This window comes from Chelmon rostratus, chromosome 12 (assembly GCF_017976325.1).
Source record: "Chelmon rostratus isolate fCheRos1 chromosome 12, fCheRos1.pri, whole genome shotgun sequence".
Lineage (NCBI taxonomy): Eukaryota > Metazoa > Chordata > Actinopteri > Chaetodontiformes > Chaetodontidae > Chelmon > Chelmon rostratus.
This window is the reverse complement of record NC_055669.1, coordinates 3,181,552-3,197,061: the sequence shown is the minus strand read 5'-3', so window position 1 is coordinate 3,197,061 and position 15,510 is coordinate 3,181,552. Positions and strand designations below refer to the sequence as shown.

Sequence of the window (15,510 nt, the reverse complement as noted above, 5' to 3'; positions counted from 1 at the left end):
ACTTGTTTCCTCTCTGTCCTCCTCTCAGACAAAGCTAGCTGCAGAGGCGCAGGCCAAGTATGAGCGCGAGCTAATGCTTCATGCTGCCGATGTGGAAGCCCTGCAGGAGCTGAAGAAAAGATCCCAGCAAGAAGTGGCACAGAAGAGGGAGATAGAGGAGCAACTGAGCAAGATCTCAACCCTCCTGCAGGAGAAAAGTGCAGCCTGGAACACAGTGGAGAAACAGCTGAAGGTAGGACAACTAACAGCTTGATTCCACCGGGCACGGCTGTGTCCCGTTAATGCTGCGATGTGGTTTTGTATCATCCTCCGCACGCAAGTGGAATGTTTTACCTGCCGGGTTTTGTTGACTTGCTCAGATTTGGTCATTTGCCCGCCATGTATGTGCTTCTACCATGGGTAAGGAAGCTACGCAGTTAAATGGCTTCTTTTTTGTCTGGTTTATTTGTGTGTATTGTTGCTGTATGATTGGGAATCTGCAACAAAGTGTTTTATTTTGAAAACTGACCAGATTCTCAATGCCATTTTCATGTCTGACTTCCTGCTCGGCTAGATCTGCTCTGTGCAGCTTTACACGAAAATCAAAACTAAACAAGGCTCATATTTTCAGCAGAACAGAGGGGAGAACCACTTTTAGGGCACTTCTGACACATGCTATGGCACTTAGCACACTTAACACACTTGGTGTTTATCAAGTACATCCAGAAAATTGTTATTAATTAGAATGACTTCGAGTGAATGAAAGTTATCTAAAACGTAACTAGTTTGCTTTTATTGCCTTTCAGAACATCCAAAGGGGAACATGCTCTTGGAGAACCATGTGTCTCTGAACGGTTTCTAACAGTTTGACTCTTCTTTAGGAGGATCTGTCGAATAAGAATCATCACTGTGCGGAGCTGGGAAAGCAGAATGCACTCCTACACGAACAGATGGATGAAATGGCCTCCAGGAGTCGTCAGCAACAACAGCAGCTGCAGCTCGACTACTCATTCAGTGAGGAAGGAAAGACCACTGAACAGATACTGGAAATACTCAGGTACTACTGCAATACCAAGAACGGCTTTGAGATTGTTAACATAGAAAACTCTCAGAATGAACTCACTGGAGTTGAGTTTGGTGTGGATCTGTGTCTGTGTTGCAGGTTTGTGAGGCGTGAAAAAGAAATCGCTGTGGCTCGATTTGAGGCGTCTGAAGGGGAAGCTCTTCGTCACAAACAGCGAGTGGAACACCAAGACAGAGAAGTGAAGGAGCTACAGGAAGCTCTGAATGCTGAGAGGGAAAAGATGCAGGTACAAGATGAAGTGTTGGAGGGATGGAATAGTGAACAATAATGAAATACAGGAAATTTTGAGGGCTTATTGGTGAGCTTAGCTGGGAATAATGTCAATAACATCAAAAGCATCCCTGTGTTTGAAGTGAACTTTTGGTTTAGGGATGGTAACCACTAGCATTATCTCTTGAAGCTAAAGGAGAAAAGTGGCACCAGAGAAAACTGTTCGTTAATATTAGTCTGTTTGCCCTCCTCCCGTGGCTCAGGCAACATCAAAGACTCTGGCCCAGCAGGAGGAGCAGCTGAAGAAGCTCGAGATGATCGGTACTCTCCAAGAAACCAACAAGATGCTGAAAACTGACCGTGATAAACTGGAACAAGAGCTGCAGCAAGCTCAGGCTAGAGTAAGATTCAAGTGTTCCCTTTCATTGTTAGCTGTGGTTTTCATTTTTGCAGTTTGTGGCCACACTCAGAGAATCAGTACATGCTTTTCAGTTTCATTTGGTTTCTGAACCTCTCAGGCAAAAATTCATCAGGGACTGTAAAGGTAGTAATTTTTGTAATGTTCTAACTTGAATAGCAAACATGAAAAACACATTCACCAGCAAGTCTTTTTATTTAGATTAACAAATGCTTTATGTTGCGGCATAGCCTGTCCATTTTTGCAAATTTTTCTATGTGTGAGAAACTTGTGGCAGACATGCATTAATTACCATGTAATTTAGTGGTACATTGAAACCATTTGAACAACACCTATGTAATGGTGATCTGGCACTAATAGGATATTTTGTTAGGGCCTGTTTAAATCTGAAAACACTGATGCAATCAGGTGGTAACTGCCCAGCACAGTTTACTTCTCTAATGCAACCTTTCTTTGAATTTAATGATAAAATTAATGTTTGTCTCGTTTGTCTGTCAGCTTACAAAGCTCCAGTCCGACATCAGCCCGCTGCATCACTCCTTGTCTCAGCTGTCAGAGAAAAATGGCTCCCTGCAGGCTGACAAGAGGATACTGGAGGAAGACCTCAAACGCTGGAAGGCTAAAACACAGGTAACTGTAAGGGCAAGAGTGTGTATGCCTGCATTTATTATTTATCTGTCTCATTCCTGCTGCAACTACACTGTTTTTGTTCTATACATTCTGGTGTTTTGTCCAGTTTTATCTTCAAATTTCTACAGTTGTATTAATGTCACTTACACTCGGCTTTCCCTCTACAGCTACTGATTAGCCAACAGAAAGACGGCGATGTTGAGGAGAAACAAAAATTTGCCACTGAGAGAGAAGCTCAGCAGAGACGGATCGCTCAGCTAGCTGAAGAGACAGCCAAGCTGAAGACTGAACTGGCAAGGTAGAACGCCCTCACCGTCAGGCTGAGGGAAACAAAAAAAGCATACCATAAACACTGCAAAAACACTAAAGTATGCAGATTTTATAAAACACTAAGTGAAAAATTAGCATTAGTTCAAAGTAACTGAATCATGTTCATGATAGAATAATAGATATTTTCTATAGGTCTCATTCTTGTCCTTCGGTTTGTACGTGATCTTTGTAGTAATGACCAGAGCAGAACTTCCAGCAGCTATTACGCTCCCTAAAAATAACCTTACTGACATTGCTATGTGTGCAACAGATCCAGCGCCAGCAGTAATGCCGCTCAGTCTCAGCTGCAAGCCCTCAGAGACTCTGTGGCCCGTCTGACTTCAGAGAGAGACTCTCTGAAGAAAGACCTAGAAACTAAAAACAGTGACATTCTGGAGAAGAACAAGACCATCACCCAGGTGAAGAAGATTGGACGACGCTACAAGACCCAGTATGAGGAGCTCAAAGCCCAGCATGATAAGGTGGGTCTGTGGTTGTGCAATCAGTTCAAGTTAAAGGCTGCAGTAGACAGCTAGTTTATCATGGATGAAAACTGAAATACTGAGTTGTTTTTTTTTGTGTGTGTGTGTGTGTGCATGTTCCAGCTGGTTGAGGAAACAGCTGCTAAAGCAGGAAGTGAGGCGGGTTCAAGCCAGGAGGTCCAGCAGGAGCTGACTAAAGCCCAGGAGGAGCTCAACAAGGCCAGAGAGGAGCTGAACACCCTAAAAGAGGAGGCGCAGAAAAAACAGGAGGAGGTGAGCAGGAGGAAATTTAACACCAGGCTTCATACACAGCACATTTAATGACATGCGCACAGTCTGTGGCCGGCCAGTTTAAGTGATGCTCTCAACTATGCAGCACAAAATAGGCACAGTTTCCAGGTGAAACAATTTGTAGTAGAGACCTTTCATAAAATGCTTGACTTCACCATTTGTCCTTGTTTCACTTTCCCCATACTATCTCTGCACAGAGGCTACAATGAGCAACTGAATATATGCCTGCCGAATGTACCAATGACATACATAAGCACTGCGAATGAGCCAGTATTACATACATGGTCATTCACAGCTATAGGATTAGTCTGAAGAACCCCTGAACAAGGTCACTACTCTCTAATTCCTTGGGGGTTGGTTTCTGTTTATGATCCATCAGCTGCCACTTAACATAGTCTGAACAATAGTGCTCAGGGTCCCCCACCTTAAATCAAGCAAAAGAAATAACTACTCTTAACAGGACTAAGAGGGCACCTAAGTGTCTGAGCAAAGTTGCCTTTGCTGCCTGGGTTGCTGGACCAGCTGTCTGCACAAAGAATAGTCCAGAAACAAAAACATCAGTGGTCATGAAGCGATGGGAGCATTTGTTGCTTTGTCTTTTCAAAGTAGAGCTAAGGCTCCTTTCCACTGTGCAGGTTTGGGCTGTCGAGACAAAAGTTGACAGTCGTTGGAGAAATGTGTTAAAATCTTTGGTCATCAATCCAAAACAGACCAACCAGTGATGGAGGCAAATGAAAAAGATGTTGGTCAAAGCTTGTTTATTGTTTGATACATTTTCATATACGAACGGTGCTGGTGGATGATGACGAGCTCCTGCTCTCCAATACTTTCTCATTGTAGTGATGTGATATGAAGGATATGATTCAACACATTTGCATCACACAATCTGATGTGCCTAAAATTGATTTTTACAGTCGGACCAACCAAATTACAGGATGTTAGATAAGAACACATAACTCAGAGCTTTCCAGAGCTAGAATACATCACTTACATACATAAATGTTTTTTTTTCCCAACCAGGCCCAGAAGTCCCAGCAGGAGCTGGAGGAGGCCCAGAAGGAAAACCAGCAGATCAAGGAAAAGTTCCAGGATGTCCAAAACCAGCTGACACAGAACCAGAACCAGTTAGCGCAGGTACTGTAGTAAATTCAAGTTTGTCTAAGATGAAGCTAAGTCTGTGTTTGATCTAGACAGGACGTGACAAATAAGATGTTGTCTATATGTTCACTGCTGTTAATTCCTTTAGAGAGTTTTAGATGATACTAACACCAAAGTGGAAGGTTTCACCAGGTAAAAAATGGAAAAAGAAAAGGAATTTTGTAGCTCTACGTGTAGAATCATGTAGTGAGGAAAACATATTAGAAAGGCAGGAATCACTGGCTCGACTGTTACCACTTTACTTCTGCAGGTCCAATCCCAGTTGACCCAGACCCAGACCCAACTGCAGCAGAATAAGAACCAGCTGGCCCAGAGTCAGAAAGAGCTTCAGCAAGCAAAGACACACACACAGCAGGTAAACCAACATGACAGATTTTCATTGCTTCAGTCATTTTGTGATGACATCTTTTAAAGTTATAGAAGACTATATGCTGGTATTATAGTTAACATTTTCACCATTTTGCATGAATGTCACATATGAATCCAGAACCACAAGAAATTTAGCCAACCGCTGACAACAGACCCACATTACCAGCCTAACCACCTCCTCCTTTCTAATCTAAAGGCACAGAACCAGTTAAAATCAGCTCAGTCTCAAGCACAGGCCCGTCAGAACCAGATTCAGCAGACCCAGAGGGAGCTCCAGCAGGCTAAAGAAGCTCTTCAACAGAACCTCGCTAATCAGAAAGAGCTACAGCAAAGTAGTCAACAGACACACAACCAGGAAGTCAGCAGCCTTAAGACCACTGTCAGCCAAGCAGAGAGCAAGGTGAGGAGCCTTCTTTCTCTTTAATGTCTTTCTTTGTTTTTTTTTTGTTTTCTGGTGTAAGCATGCACTTGCTTACAGTACATACATACATTTCGACAGCATTTATAGTTGTCTCACACACAATGGAGGTGTTTTAGATTGTTCATCTTTTGACAGAATACAACAGTTTTTCAGGTGGAGTCGAGCATCTGTGAGCACATCTGTGAAGAATGGCCCTTTGATAAAATGGAATTGCTGATGCAAATGGCCAGAAGTTAAAAATCAAACACATCTAATGTGTTCAGATTATCTTTATGCAAAAATTGTACATTACAGACTGTTATTAAGAGTTCCAGAACATAACAATGAAAGTGAACTATTTCTGCGACTACATACCTATACCTAAGAAACAAGTCTGTTTATGAATTTTTCAAAAGCTTTCTGTCTGTCTGTGCATAACGTAAAGTACTGAGGACTGTATCTGTGTTTGCCTCCTAACAGGTGACTGAGCTTCAAGGCCACCTGGACAGCCTGCAGAAGGTTGGGGGGAGCTTTACACTAATTTATTTTTGGATTTTATTGTATTTATTTTATTTTTAATTACAAAGAGCACTGCATGCACAAGTGCCATTTAATTGTGGAATACATTCATGCAGACTGATTGAACTCAATACAATCATTATCTCTTCTTACAATTGCTTCTGTCTTTATCCTTGTGTCCCATCCTCCATTACTTTTCCATCTGACACCATTGCTTTTTAATTCTTACATCCATTCTCTATATTCATATGCAACTGCATCATGCCATCTTTCCTTTTAAATGTTTCACTTACACACACGTCTGCCCTCCTAATTGATCCTCAGACGGTTGGTGAGCGTGAAGCAGACATCAAGCGTCTGCAGGAGCAGCTAACTGAAGCTAACCTGGCTAATGAAGCTAGCCAAGCCACACAGGCTAGCCAGAACCAGAGTTCCCAGTCCATCCATGCCAGTGATGCTAGCACTGCAGGAGATGTTAACCAGGCACTACAAGAGGAGCTAGCAAAACTCAGACAAGAGGTACTTTGGAATCCTGCTTACCTGAAAAAATATTTGATCCAACTTTTGTCGTGATTTGCATTTCTCTGTTGACACCATACATTCTCGCTAATTAACAGTACATTTTTTAGTTTGATTTGGCGGTAAGCTGCCGACAGGAAATGTGTCCTAAAATGGAAGCAGAGTTTTCTGTGGTTTAGGATATTTACGCAGGTACAATTTAGAAAAAGATTCATCATAATCATGAAATGTAGGACTTCATTCATTTCATTTTCCTTTTATTTAAGCAGATAAAAGTCTTGTTGAGATTAAATTATTCTTGAAGCCAGACCCAGCAAAGAGGGCACCATTAAAACGTTGTTCCAGCAAAGAATTAAAACCACATGAACAGACTAAGACGACTGTCGCACACTACAGAAGTGAATGGACAACATCCTGTTAAGATGCACAAACAGCTGTGATTTTCTCAGAAAAAGAAGACTTGATACACTTTAAGCAAACACAGTGACTAAGGGTACTATATTCCAGATCCTTTAGGTGGCCTAAATTCACCATCAGTAATCAGCTCTGACAGTTTCAAGGAGTAGCATATTTAAAAGCCTTTTGCACAACTCTATCCTTACTCGGGGAACCAGCATCTGTAGAATATCATGAGAACACAGCCGAAGGGGAGATTATATGTAAAAGTCAACCAATCAGGACATCTGCACATACAGTGGTGTACAAGAAAGCTACAGCTAGTAACATAACAAAGCACAATACTAGATTGGATCTTCAGATACTGTGGAGGTGCTTTCATAAAGAGAAGATCACTGTGATCCAATAAATAGGTGGAAAAAAAACCCTGCCTTGCCCAGAAGGAAACAAGAGTTATTCATAAACAAGAAACTTACTTTCAACTTTCAACCATTTTAATTTCAACTCCTGGAGCAGTTTAGAGCTTCATATGGTTTGATGGTGACTTTTTGCCTTTGGAAAATAGCATGATTTTGTCTACATTTAACACCAACTTGGGTCAAATGGAACAGAACAACAACAAAGGGTTCGGGTTAGGCAGATTTAGAAGCAGACTAAAGGAATTTAAGGGTTTGTACTACTGATGGGGATGAGCAATCGATAACTGTATCATCAACATGAAAATCATACAGTGCATTTGATAGGTTGTCGCATTTATTTACATATATGATGTAGTAATGGTCCTAGTATAGTACTCTGGGGTATGTCCTTTAACACAGGGACACAGGAAGAAGCCGTACACTCGATGTAATGTGTTCTAGCTGACAAATAATTTATAAACCATTTTGCAACTTGCCATGACAAGCCAATGCTGTGAGTCTATTAACCAAGGTGACATGGTCAACTGTGCCAAAAGCCTTAGACAAATCAATCCCAAGAGCTACACAGTATTTTTAGCAGCTGAATAAACCTCATTCACTGTGTTGTTTTCTACAGCTGTCTGAAGGCAAGAGCAGAGAGGAGCAGCTCAGACAGCAGATGGCTGAAAAGGAAGAAAAGACTAAAAAGGTCTTCATGGGAGCCAAGACCAAAATCAACCAACTAAACAGTAAGTTCCACAAGCACTTACCCACACAGAAGCTGAAGTGAAGACATGTTGACAAAGTACACCAAAACAAAAAGGCTGCTCTGTTAGTTTAATAGCAACTTGAATCTGTTAACTACACCTTAACCTGTAGGTACCAAGGAGCAGCTCAGTCAGGAGGTAGAAGAACTGAAACAGAGTAAGGAGGAACTGGAGGTGAGAATGAACGCCCTCAAGTCTCAGTATGAAGGACGACTTCTTCGGCTGGACAGAGAGCTGAGAGAACTGAGAGAGACGCAGGCACACTCTGACCCCAGAGAGGAACCACAGGACCAGAGTGGAGCGAAGGTACATGCACCACGTAGGTAACACATCACCTGTGTTACCAGACGCTTGAGGAAATTGAAATGAAAATAAAACCAGTGACATGATGTATTAGTAAGTGTTTTGAAGCTGCTGCTGAAACACAGCAGGAAGTTGGTTACCAGGGCTCAGTCACAGCAACGGAAAGTGATTAAAGCACAGTGGGCTTTATGAAAATGATATAAAAGGCAACCTGTTGTTTAGTATGCTATGCATCAAGGACGTTACTCTTTGCTGTGCAGTGTATTGTCGTTTCCTGCTCAAAGGAACACAGTGACCTGACACGACAGACACTTTGTTAAAATGTTATGACTTTTCTCAAAATATCCATCCTCGAATTGAATATTACAAACCTCTATCTGTTCTTAGGTTGGTGATCAGGCCAGATCTGCAGACCAGAGACAGATATCTTTGAAGAGTCCTGCCCAAGACAGAGGAAGGTGACTAATGAAGACCTACACACATGCACAAACACCAGGAACTATCCTAAATGGTTGTGCATTGGTGTTTTCATTGACACTTTTAATAGAAATTGACCTTTTTCAGTGAATTAATATGATCAATGATTAATATGAGACTTCCAGCTTCACTAACATTAAGTATTCAGAGCCAGATTAGAATGGATGTAGTATGAGTTATAAAAGCCTAAACTAAGTTGTTTACAGCAGTAAAGGACAAACACAAAAAAGTAGTTGCACATGAAAACTGCAAAAAAAAAAAACAACAAATAACTTTTCATGGTTTCTCCGTCAGCTCCAGCCTGTCTGACCCTCCCACTGCCAACATCCGCCCTACCCCAAGTACTCCATCTCCTAGCAACAAGCCAAGCCCCTCCCCTGGTAGCAAAGCCACACCCCGTGCCAGCATCCGGCCTATGGTTACCCCGGCAACTGTCCCCATCCCGACGCCAACTGCCACTGTCATGCCGACCACACAGACTGACAGCCAAGAGGGTGAGAGCAAGAGAAGAAATTAAACAGAAAAGGAGAACTTAGCAGTAGATTGTAGATTATTCTTAAGTGTTTCTTTTAAGTAGTTGAATATACTGTTTGTTCACATGGTAATGGTTTGATAGTAAAGTTGCTGATCATTGAGCCATGTATGTGTGGTGTGTCAGAGTGTAATATTATGTTTCTCTCTTCAGTGCTGATGAGTGCAGGAGCCTCTGTACACTCTACCAGCTCCGGTCTGGGAAACACGCCCACATCAATAACTCAGCCAACCAGCACCCAGGCCACAGCTTTTGTCCAGCCCACCCAGCAGCAGGTAGTCAGTCAGGATGCAGGCCCCAGTATGGAGGCAGAGCGACCATCTACGTCCTCCTCTCTGATTGGCGCAGGTGAGCAGGACCTTGTCCCAAACCAACACCGGCCATGCAACTTTACAGAAAACATTAACACAAATGAGCAGGAGAGAAACAAAACACACTGTCCGAAAAAATTTGACATGGTTAAAAAATAATTTGCCGTGTGTGTGTGTGTGTGTGTGTGTGTGTGTGTGTGTGTGTGTGTGTGTGTGTGTGTGTGTGTGTGTGTGTGTGTGTGTGTGTGTGCATGTGTGTGCATGTGCGTGGACTTGGTGTGGGGTCAATGCAGGTTCAAAGCGAGGCAGGGAGGAGGAGGAGGAAGAAGAGGAGAGCAGACCAGAGAGTTCACACACGCCTCCAACCACTAAAAAACTACGACTAAAACCAACGATAGCACTGCAGGTAAATATGAACACTTCTTTTAATTCTCTGTATCTCTCAGTGGGATGCTAGGATCACACTGAAAGCTTGAAATGTATGCCTCAGTGAAGATGGACAAGCTTTATATGTACTGGATTTAGCTCATTTTTTCATCACTTGGTGAACACCTTTTCACCCCCTTAAAGTCCTTTTGGTGATTTAAATTCTGCTTTTTAAAGAAGTCAAGTCATCAGTTGTGAGGCAAATAATTACCCCAAATGTCCAGCAGATGTGAGAAATCTGTCGTGCTTAAGCACCACTTTAACATCCAATTAAATCTCGGAGCTCTGCTGTGGTGTCCCTGTCAGCAGCACAGCACACTGTCTTTACCAGGCTGAGGAATATTTAGAAATTCAGGAAACAAAGATAGTATTTAACTAGGCTCCATAAGACATATACTAGAATAAAACTGCATTGATTTTATTTCTCCCACCAGCTGTAGGTCTACTGTATACGCCCACAGTGAAATCAAAGATCTCACAGTGAAAGTGGGGGTCTTGAGTGATCACTATAGATACAGTTAAGAAGTTCAACACTTTGACAATGAGAGATTTGATTTGAACTGTTGTCTCTTTGAGAATAGAATGGAAGTATAGACATGAAGGCGGTGTTGATGTGTGTGACAACGATGTCTGTTGGAGTCAACATGGAGACATATTTATCCCAAGTGACAGATTCTCCAGAAATGCTTCAAAAACATACTGTACATATATCATATAAGACACATCTGTCTGGACAGGTGAAATCGAAGCTGATTTACTGATCAGAACCTACACCCTGGGTATCTCTGTCGGGACTTGGCAGTAGTGCGCCACAAATGTTTTTACACACAATATCCTGGTGTATGTTTCCTGAGGAAGAAGCTGCTTTACAAGCCTGTTTTCTCTTCTTCTGACTTCTGTTTGTTTTTTGGCATCATCATCATCATATGTGTTTGTTTTGTGTGTCTTTTAGTTCACTCATTATTAAGGCACCAACTGTGTAATTACAGCTGTGTAACTTGTCTTTCAGATGAAAGGTGATGAGGAGATTGAAGGAGAGCTCAGGGATGAGGGAGAACAACAGGATTCACCAGATGACAGTCAGGTCAGCTACCAGCGAAGCAGCTTTGGAGATGATAAAAAAAACTCAGCTTCTGTCATTTGATAAGTAGTTGTGTATAGTATTGTTGAAAGAGGAACTCACTGTTTATGAATTTCATTTTATATGTTGTTTATATAATCATCTTAGAGGTATAAATACTGCACATACTCATAGGGAGAAGAAGAAATGGAATCCTGCAGTTCATATTAAGACTCCAAACTGACTTCCGATATAATAATTATGTATGTGGATGAGACCCATGCTGAAACAATTAAGCAAGGAATTCAATCGACAAAAAATTAATCTTCAATAGCTCAGTAAAAAGTTTGAACACTCTTTGGTTCTAGCTTCTCAAAAGCAAGAGAATTTAAGACAAGGTAGCAGACGTCGACCCGTCACATGACATCAACAAGTATTTATTCATTTATTATTATTAGGGTAGGGTTTATTTATTTAAGAGAAACATTTATGTGTCCTGGTCTTGTATCCAGCTAAAGGTGGTTATGGTTACAACGTTTGTATAACTTGTGCAATGAGCCTTATTGCTGACCAGCTTGTTTAATGTTAGTGTGTATGTCAGCATAATTTATCATGAGAAAACAATTTTCAGCAGTAACACTAAAATTGCAGTTGGGCTAGTGTGCTCCTTAAATGCCAAGGGCTGATCTGAACATCATCTCTAACAGAGAGACACAAAACAATTTCTGCCTGTGTGAGTCCTTGAAGTACTCATCATTCTGACGTGTGCAAGACGCCATCTATGCACACTGGCATGTTACTGAAGATGCTGGTTCTTAAAACCACCTGCAGTGGTTTAAAATACTTCATAACAGTCGTGTGTTTGCGGTGCAGGAGCTTCCAGAGGAGAGTTTCCCCGTCTTAGCCGAAGACGACGAGTACATCGAGGAAGAGGGCGTGTCCCAGTCTGTCCCCTCTGATCAGATGTCCTCTCAGGGCTCCGCAATTATTCGGGACGTCATCGTGATCGAGACGGACAGCGACAGCCGTGAAAGCAAAGAGGGGGAGGAGAAGCAGGAGGACGAAGGTGAAGAGGAGGACGAAGAAGAAGAAGAGGAGGAGGAAGAAGATGAGCAGGTTCTGTTCTGTTTATGAACATGTCAGAATGTTTTCAGCTTTGATCTGTTGTCTGGAGGAAATAACCCAATTCTATGCATCTGCCTCAGTACAAAGAGGAAGAGGAGGATGATGAGGATGAGGACGATGCTGGTGACAGCGGAATGAGGGACGGAGAGGAGAGTAATGAGGAGAGCAGAGAGGCTGAAGAGGAGGGAGGGGACGAGGAGCCGCCAGAAGCCCCCGACACTGAGGAGAACGTGTGTGGAGCCTCTTTAGACTGCCAGCGTCCCTCTGAGGCGTCGCACAGTGGTGAGCGTCCCCGCTCGTCTCTGATTGGTTTGATTGGTCCTCGTGTTGAAATCACCTAATGTGACTCACTCCTCTCTTCCAGGTGAAGGCAGCGGCAACGCCACATCAGAGTGCGACCCCCCAAGAGACCCCGTACACCTCACCCCAAGCCCCTCCTCCTCTGCACCCTCCCCCTCCTCCCTCTCCTCCCTCACACCCCGCCTGCCCCACCCACGCAGGCCCCCACACCCCCTCCCACCACGGCTCTACATCCAACCTCCGGCTCCGGAGCTGGGACCACCACACACACAGGTACAAGAACATACACACACAGTTTGATCAAATGAAATAAAAAGATGACATTTCTTTGTGCTGAAGTTGAATTTGACTTTACAGACAAGATTCTCTCAAACATCCAGACATTAAACTACTAGTCATCAGAAACAGTCGCAGAGTGCCTTCAACTTTGACATGTCACTGCCCTAAATATGTCCTGGAAAAAGACTTGAATACAGTGGTGGACGCTCTGACAGCGATGTGTGTGTTAACAGAGACAGCCCTCTCAGCTGCGCAGACCCTCAGTAGGACGTGGACCTCAGCTAACCCCTGGAATAGGCAGTATGGTAAGAGATGCAGTGTGTGTGTGAGAGTGTGTGGAGGAGTTCAGTTACATATATAATAATACTGATCTAAAAAGGATTATTAGGTTAGTTCTCATTTCACCATTTTAATTCTACTTAATTCTGCTGTTGTGTTTACTCATGAACTACTTTAATCTGCTCACCTTCAGTTCTCTTCCAAGTATACTGTGGCAGTCATTAATATACCTGAGCGGTCCGTCCAAGAGAAGTCTGTGTGTGGGGAAACACTGGAAGTAGATCTGAATTCGTAGTTTGAGAGTGTGTTTGTGTGTTGCAGCAACATTTCTTTGATGATGATGACAGAATGGTTCCCAGTACTCCCACACTTGTAGTCCCACACCGCACTGATGGCTTTGCTGAGGCAATACAGTAAGATCTGCGCACACACACACACACACACACACACACACACACACACACAGGGAAAGTCATTCAATGAACAGTTGTGCTTGTGCAACAAAATATGATATTAAGCTTGTCAGTGAAAACGAGCAGTGGAGCTACAACACACAGGACTTGATGACATTTAACTATATTTAATTACTGAAAACATGTTAATGATTTAAAGAAGCATGTAGCACTGTAGAAAACTTGTGTTGTTATGATCTGGAAATTAATGTTGCCTCCCTTGTCTGTCTCTCCTCAGTTCTCCTCAGGTAGCAGGTCTCTCCACCAGGTTCAGGTTTGGACCTCCAGAGGACCTGCTGCCTCAGACATCCGCTTCACACTCTGACCTGGGACAGCTGGCCTCTCAAGGAGGTACCACACACACACACACACACACACACACACGCACACACACCTGAGCATTCATTTTAACACTTGATCCTGTCTGCCTTACTACTACTGCTTTGTGTGTGTGTGTGTGTTTGTAGGTCTCGGGATGTATGAGTCTCCTCTATTCCTGGCTGCTCATGATGAAGATGGGGGAGGAAGGAGTGTCCCCACCACACCTTTACAAGTGGCCGCACCAGGTAGGACACACACTCACCCTCTGCACACTATGACAGTTGAAAGTATCAGTTTTAACTATGAATGCTCCACTGTGCTCCCTGACTCTCGCTCTCCGTCAGTGACGGTCTTCACAGAGTCTCTGCCCTCAGACAGTGGTGACAACATGGCATCCCAGTCGGTTCCCATGGTAACCGCCTCCACCGGGATGGTTTCCGCAGCAGATGATGGAGATGAAGTCTTCATGGAGCAGGAAGGAGAAGGGTAAGCGACTTCTAAACAGACAGGCCAGAGGTGTCAAAAGATGTATTTCAGACACGTAAAGCTGCAGAAGGAAACTACAAGAAATGTGTGGTTTTCATATTAGAGAAGCCAAGATGATTGGGAAAGTAAATGAGTAACACATCCCTTTCCCCAATGTACCATTTGACTGTAGTCTGATTGCAACGTTTCAGACAATTATGGTAACTTTCTTAGGACGGAGCTTCATCTGTTTGTGTTCGTGTTTGTGTTTTTCAGTGCTGGTATTGAGTCCTCTTTGGAGAGCCAGACAGACATGGACTCAGCAGGACAGCAGGGTGATGATGCATCACTGCCATCTACCAGCCAAGACCCTGGTAATTTATTGTCTTTATTGACCACAATATCAAACCCCAATGGATTGATTTTCATTATGAAACCCAGGCAACATTTTCTGCAAACAGAACTTCAGTGGTGGCGTTCACTGGACACAACACATGGATTGAGGTCTGGAATGAAATAGGGCAGCAACTAGACATTTTCATTATTGATTAATCTGGAGATTATTGCATCGATGAAAATGGTTTTAAAAAAATGTAGCATTCAATTTCCCAGAGGCCAAAAGTGACAAATTAAAATTGTTTGTTTTATTGACCAACAGTCCAAAAACCCAAAGATATTCAGTTTAGCATCACATCCAGCCAGCAAATGTTAAATGTATGATCAAAATAAGGTAATAAGATAATCAATTTTCAGTCGATTGGCTAATTAATTAATGGACAATTTTCATCTTTTCAACTTTCATTCTTAGAATTAAACATGAATTGCTGTTTTCACTCTGTTTTAGATGCAATAACCATTAACATGAAATACTAATTATAAGCAACTAGAAGAGCCTTTAGTTTTTACAGCAGCAGGTCACACACCATTCTTATACAGCTAACAGAATGAGGTTGAAACTGTTATATAGATGCTCTTCATTCCTATTTATGATGCAGTTCAAGATACAGCTACAGATGCAATCCATGGAGGAGATTAACAGGTGGTCAGATAATCCTATGTCACCTTCCTCTCTCCAACCTCTTACCTAAGAAGTCAGGTGTGTTTGTTGCCAGTCCTGTGGTTTGATGAGTAGTTGTTGGGTAAAATGAGTGAGATCTTGCAGATATATATAAGAGTCTGAAGCAAGTAGTAAATCATTTAGCACTTTTGTAGAAGCGGTTTCTGTGCTGTACAGTTTTCTGAAGCCACGTT

General features: G+C 42.6%; 1 protein-coding gene across 2 annotated transcripts in view; it reads left to right on the top strand.

Moving 5' to 3' along the window:
- The window catches only part of LOC121615073 (nucleoprotein TPR-like), a 34,373-nt gene that overhangs the window by 17,949 nt on the left and 914 nt on the right, over positions 1-15,510 (top strand). Inside the window, exons 25-53 of one of the 2 annotated variants that reach the window (XM_041949240.1) lie at positions 29-232; positions 861-1,036; positions 1,142-1,289; positions 1,537-1,674; positions 2,190-2,321; positions 2,489-2,619; positions 2,902-3,112; positions 3,236-3,385; positions 4,424-4,537; positions 4,812-4,916; positions 5,127-5,330; positions 5,811-5,849; positions 6,174-6,368; positions 7,800-7,911; positions 8,042-8,235; positions 8,620-8,690; positions 9,004-9,203; positions 9,395-9,589; positions 9,846-9,958; positions 10,988-11,062; positions 11,912-12,154; positions 12,244-12,445; positions 12,528-12,736; positions 12,976-13,047; positions 13,343-13,434; positions 13,712-13,824; positions 13,941-14,039; positions 14,169-14,280; positions 14,536-14,633. In XM_041949240.1, the coding sequence (XP_041805174.1) occupies positions 29-232; positions 861-1,036; positions 1,142-1,289; positions 1,537-1,674; positions 2,190-2,321; positions 2,489-2,619; positions 2,902-3,112; positions 3,236-3,385; positions 4,424-4,537; positions 4,812-4,916; positions 5,127-5,330; positions 5,811-5,849; positions 6,174-6,368; positions 7,800-7,911; positions 8,042-8,235; positions 8,620-8,690; positions 9,004-9,203; positions 9,395-9,589; positions 9,846-9,958; positions 10,988-11,062; positions 11,912-12,154; positions 12,244-12,445; positions 12,528-12,736; positions 12,976-13,047; positions 13,343-13,434; positions 13,712-13,824; positions 13,941-14,039; positions 14,169-14,280; positions 14,536-14,633 (4,147 nt within the window). Of the gene's footprint in view, positions 1-28; positions 233-860; positions 1,037-1,141; positions 1,290-1,536; positions 1,675-2,189; positions 2,322-2,488; positions 2,620-2,901; positions 3,113-3,235; positions 3,386-4,423; positions 4,538-4,811; positions 4,917-5,126; positions 5,331-5,810; positions 5,850-6,173; positions 6,369-7,799; positions 7,912-8,041; positions 8,236-8,619; positions 8,691-9,003; positions 9,204-9,394; positions 9,590-9,845; positions 9,959-10,987; positions 11,063-11,911; positions 12,155-12,243; positions 12,446-12,527; positions 12,737-12,975; positions 13,048-13,342; positions 13,435-13,711; positions 13,825-13,940; positions 14,040-14,138; positions 14,281-14,535; positions 14,634-15,510 lie in introns of both variants that reach the window. The other variant, XM_041949239.1, reaches the window with a different exon arrangement.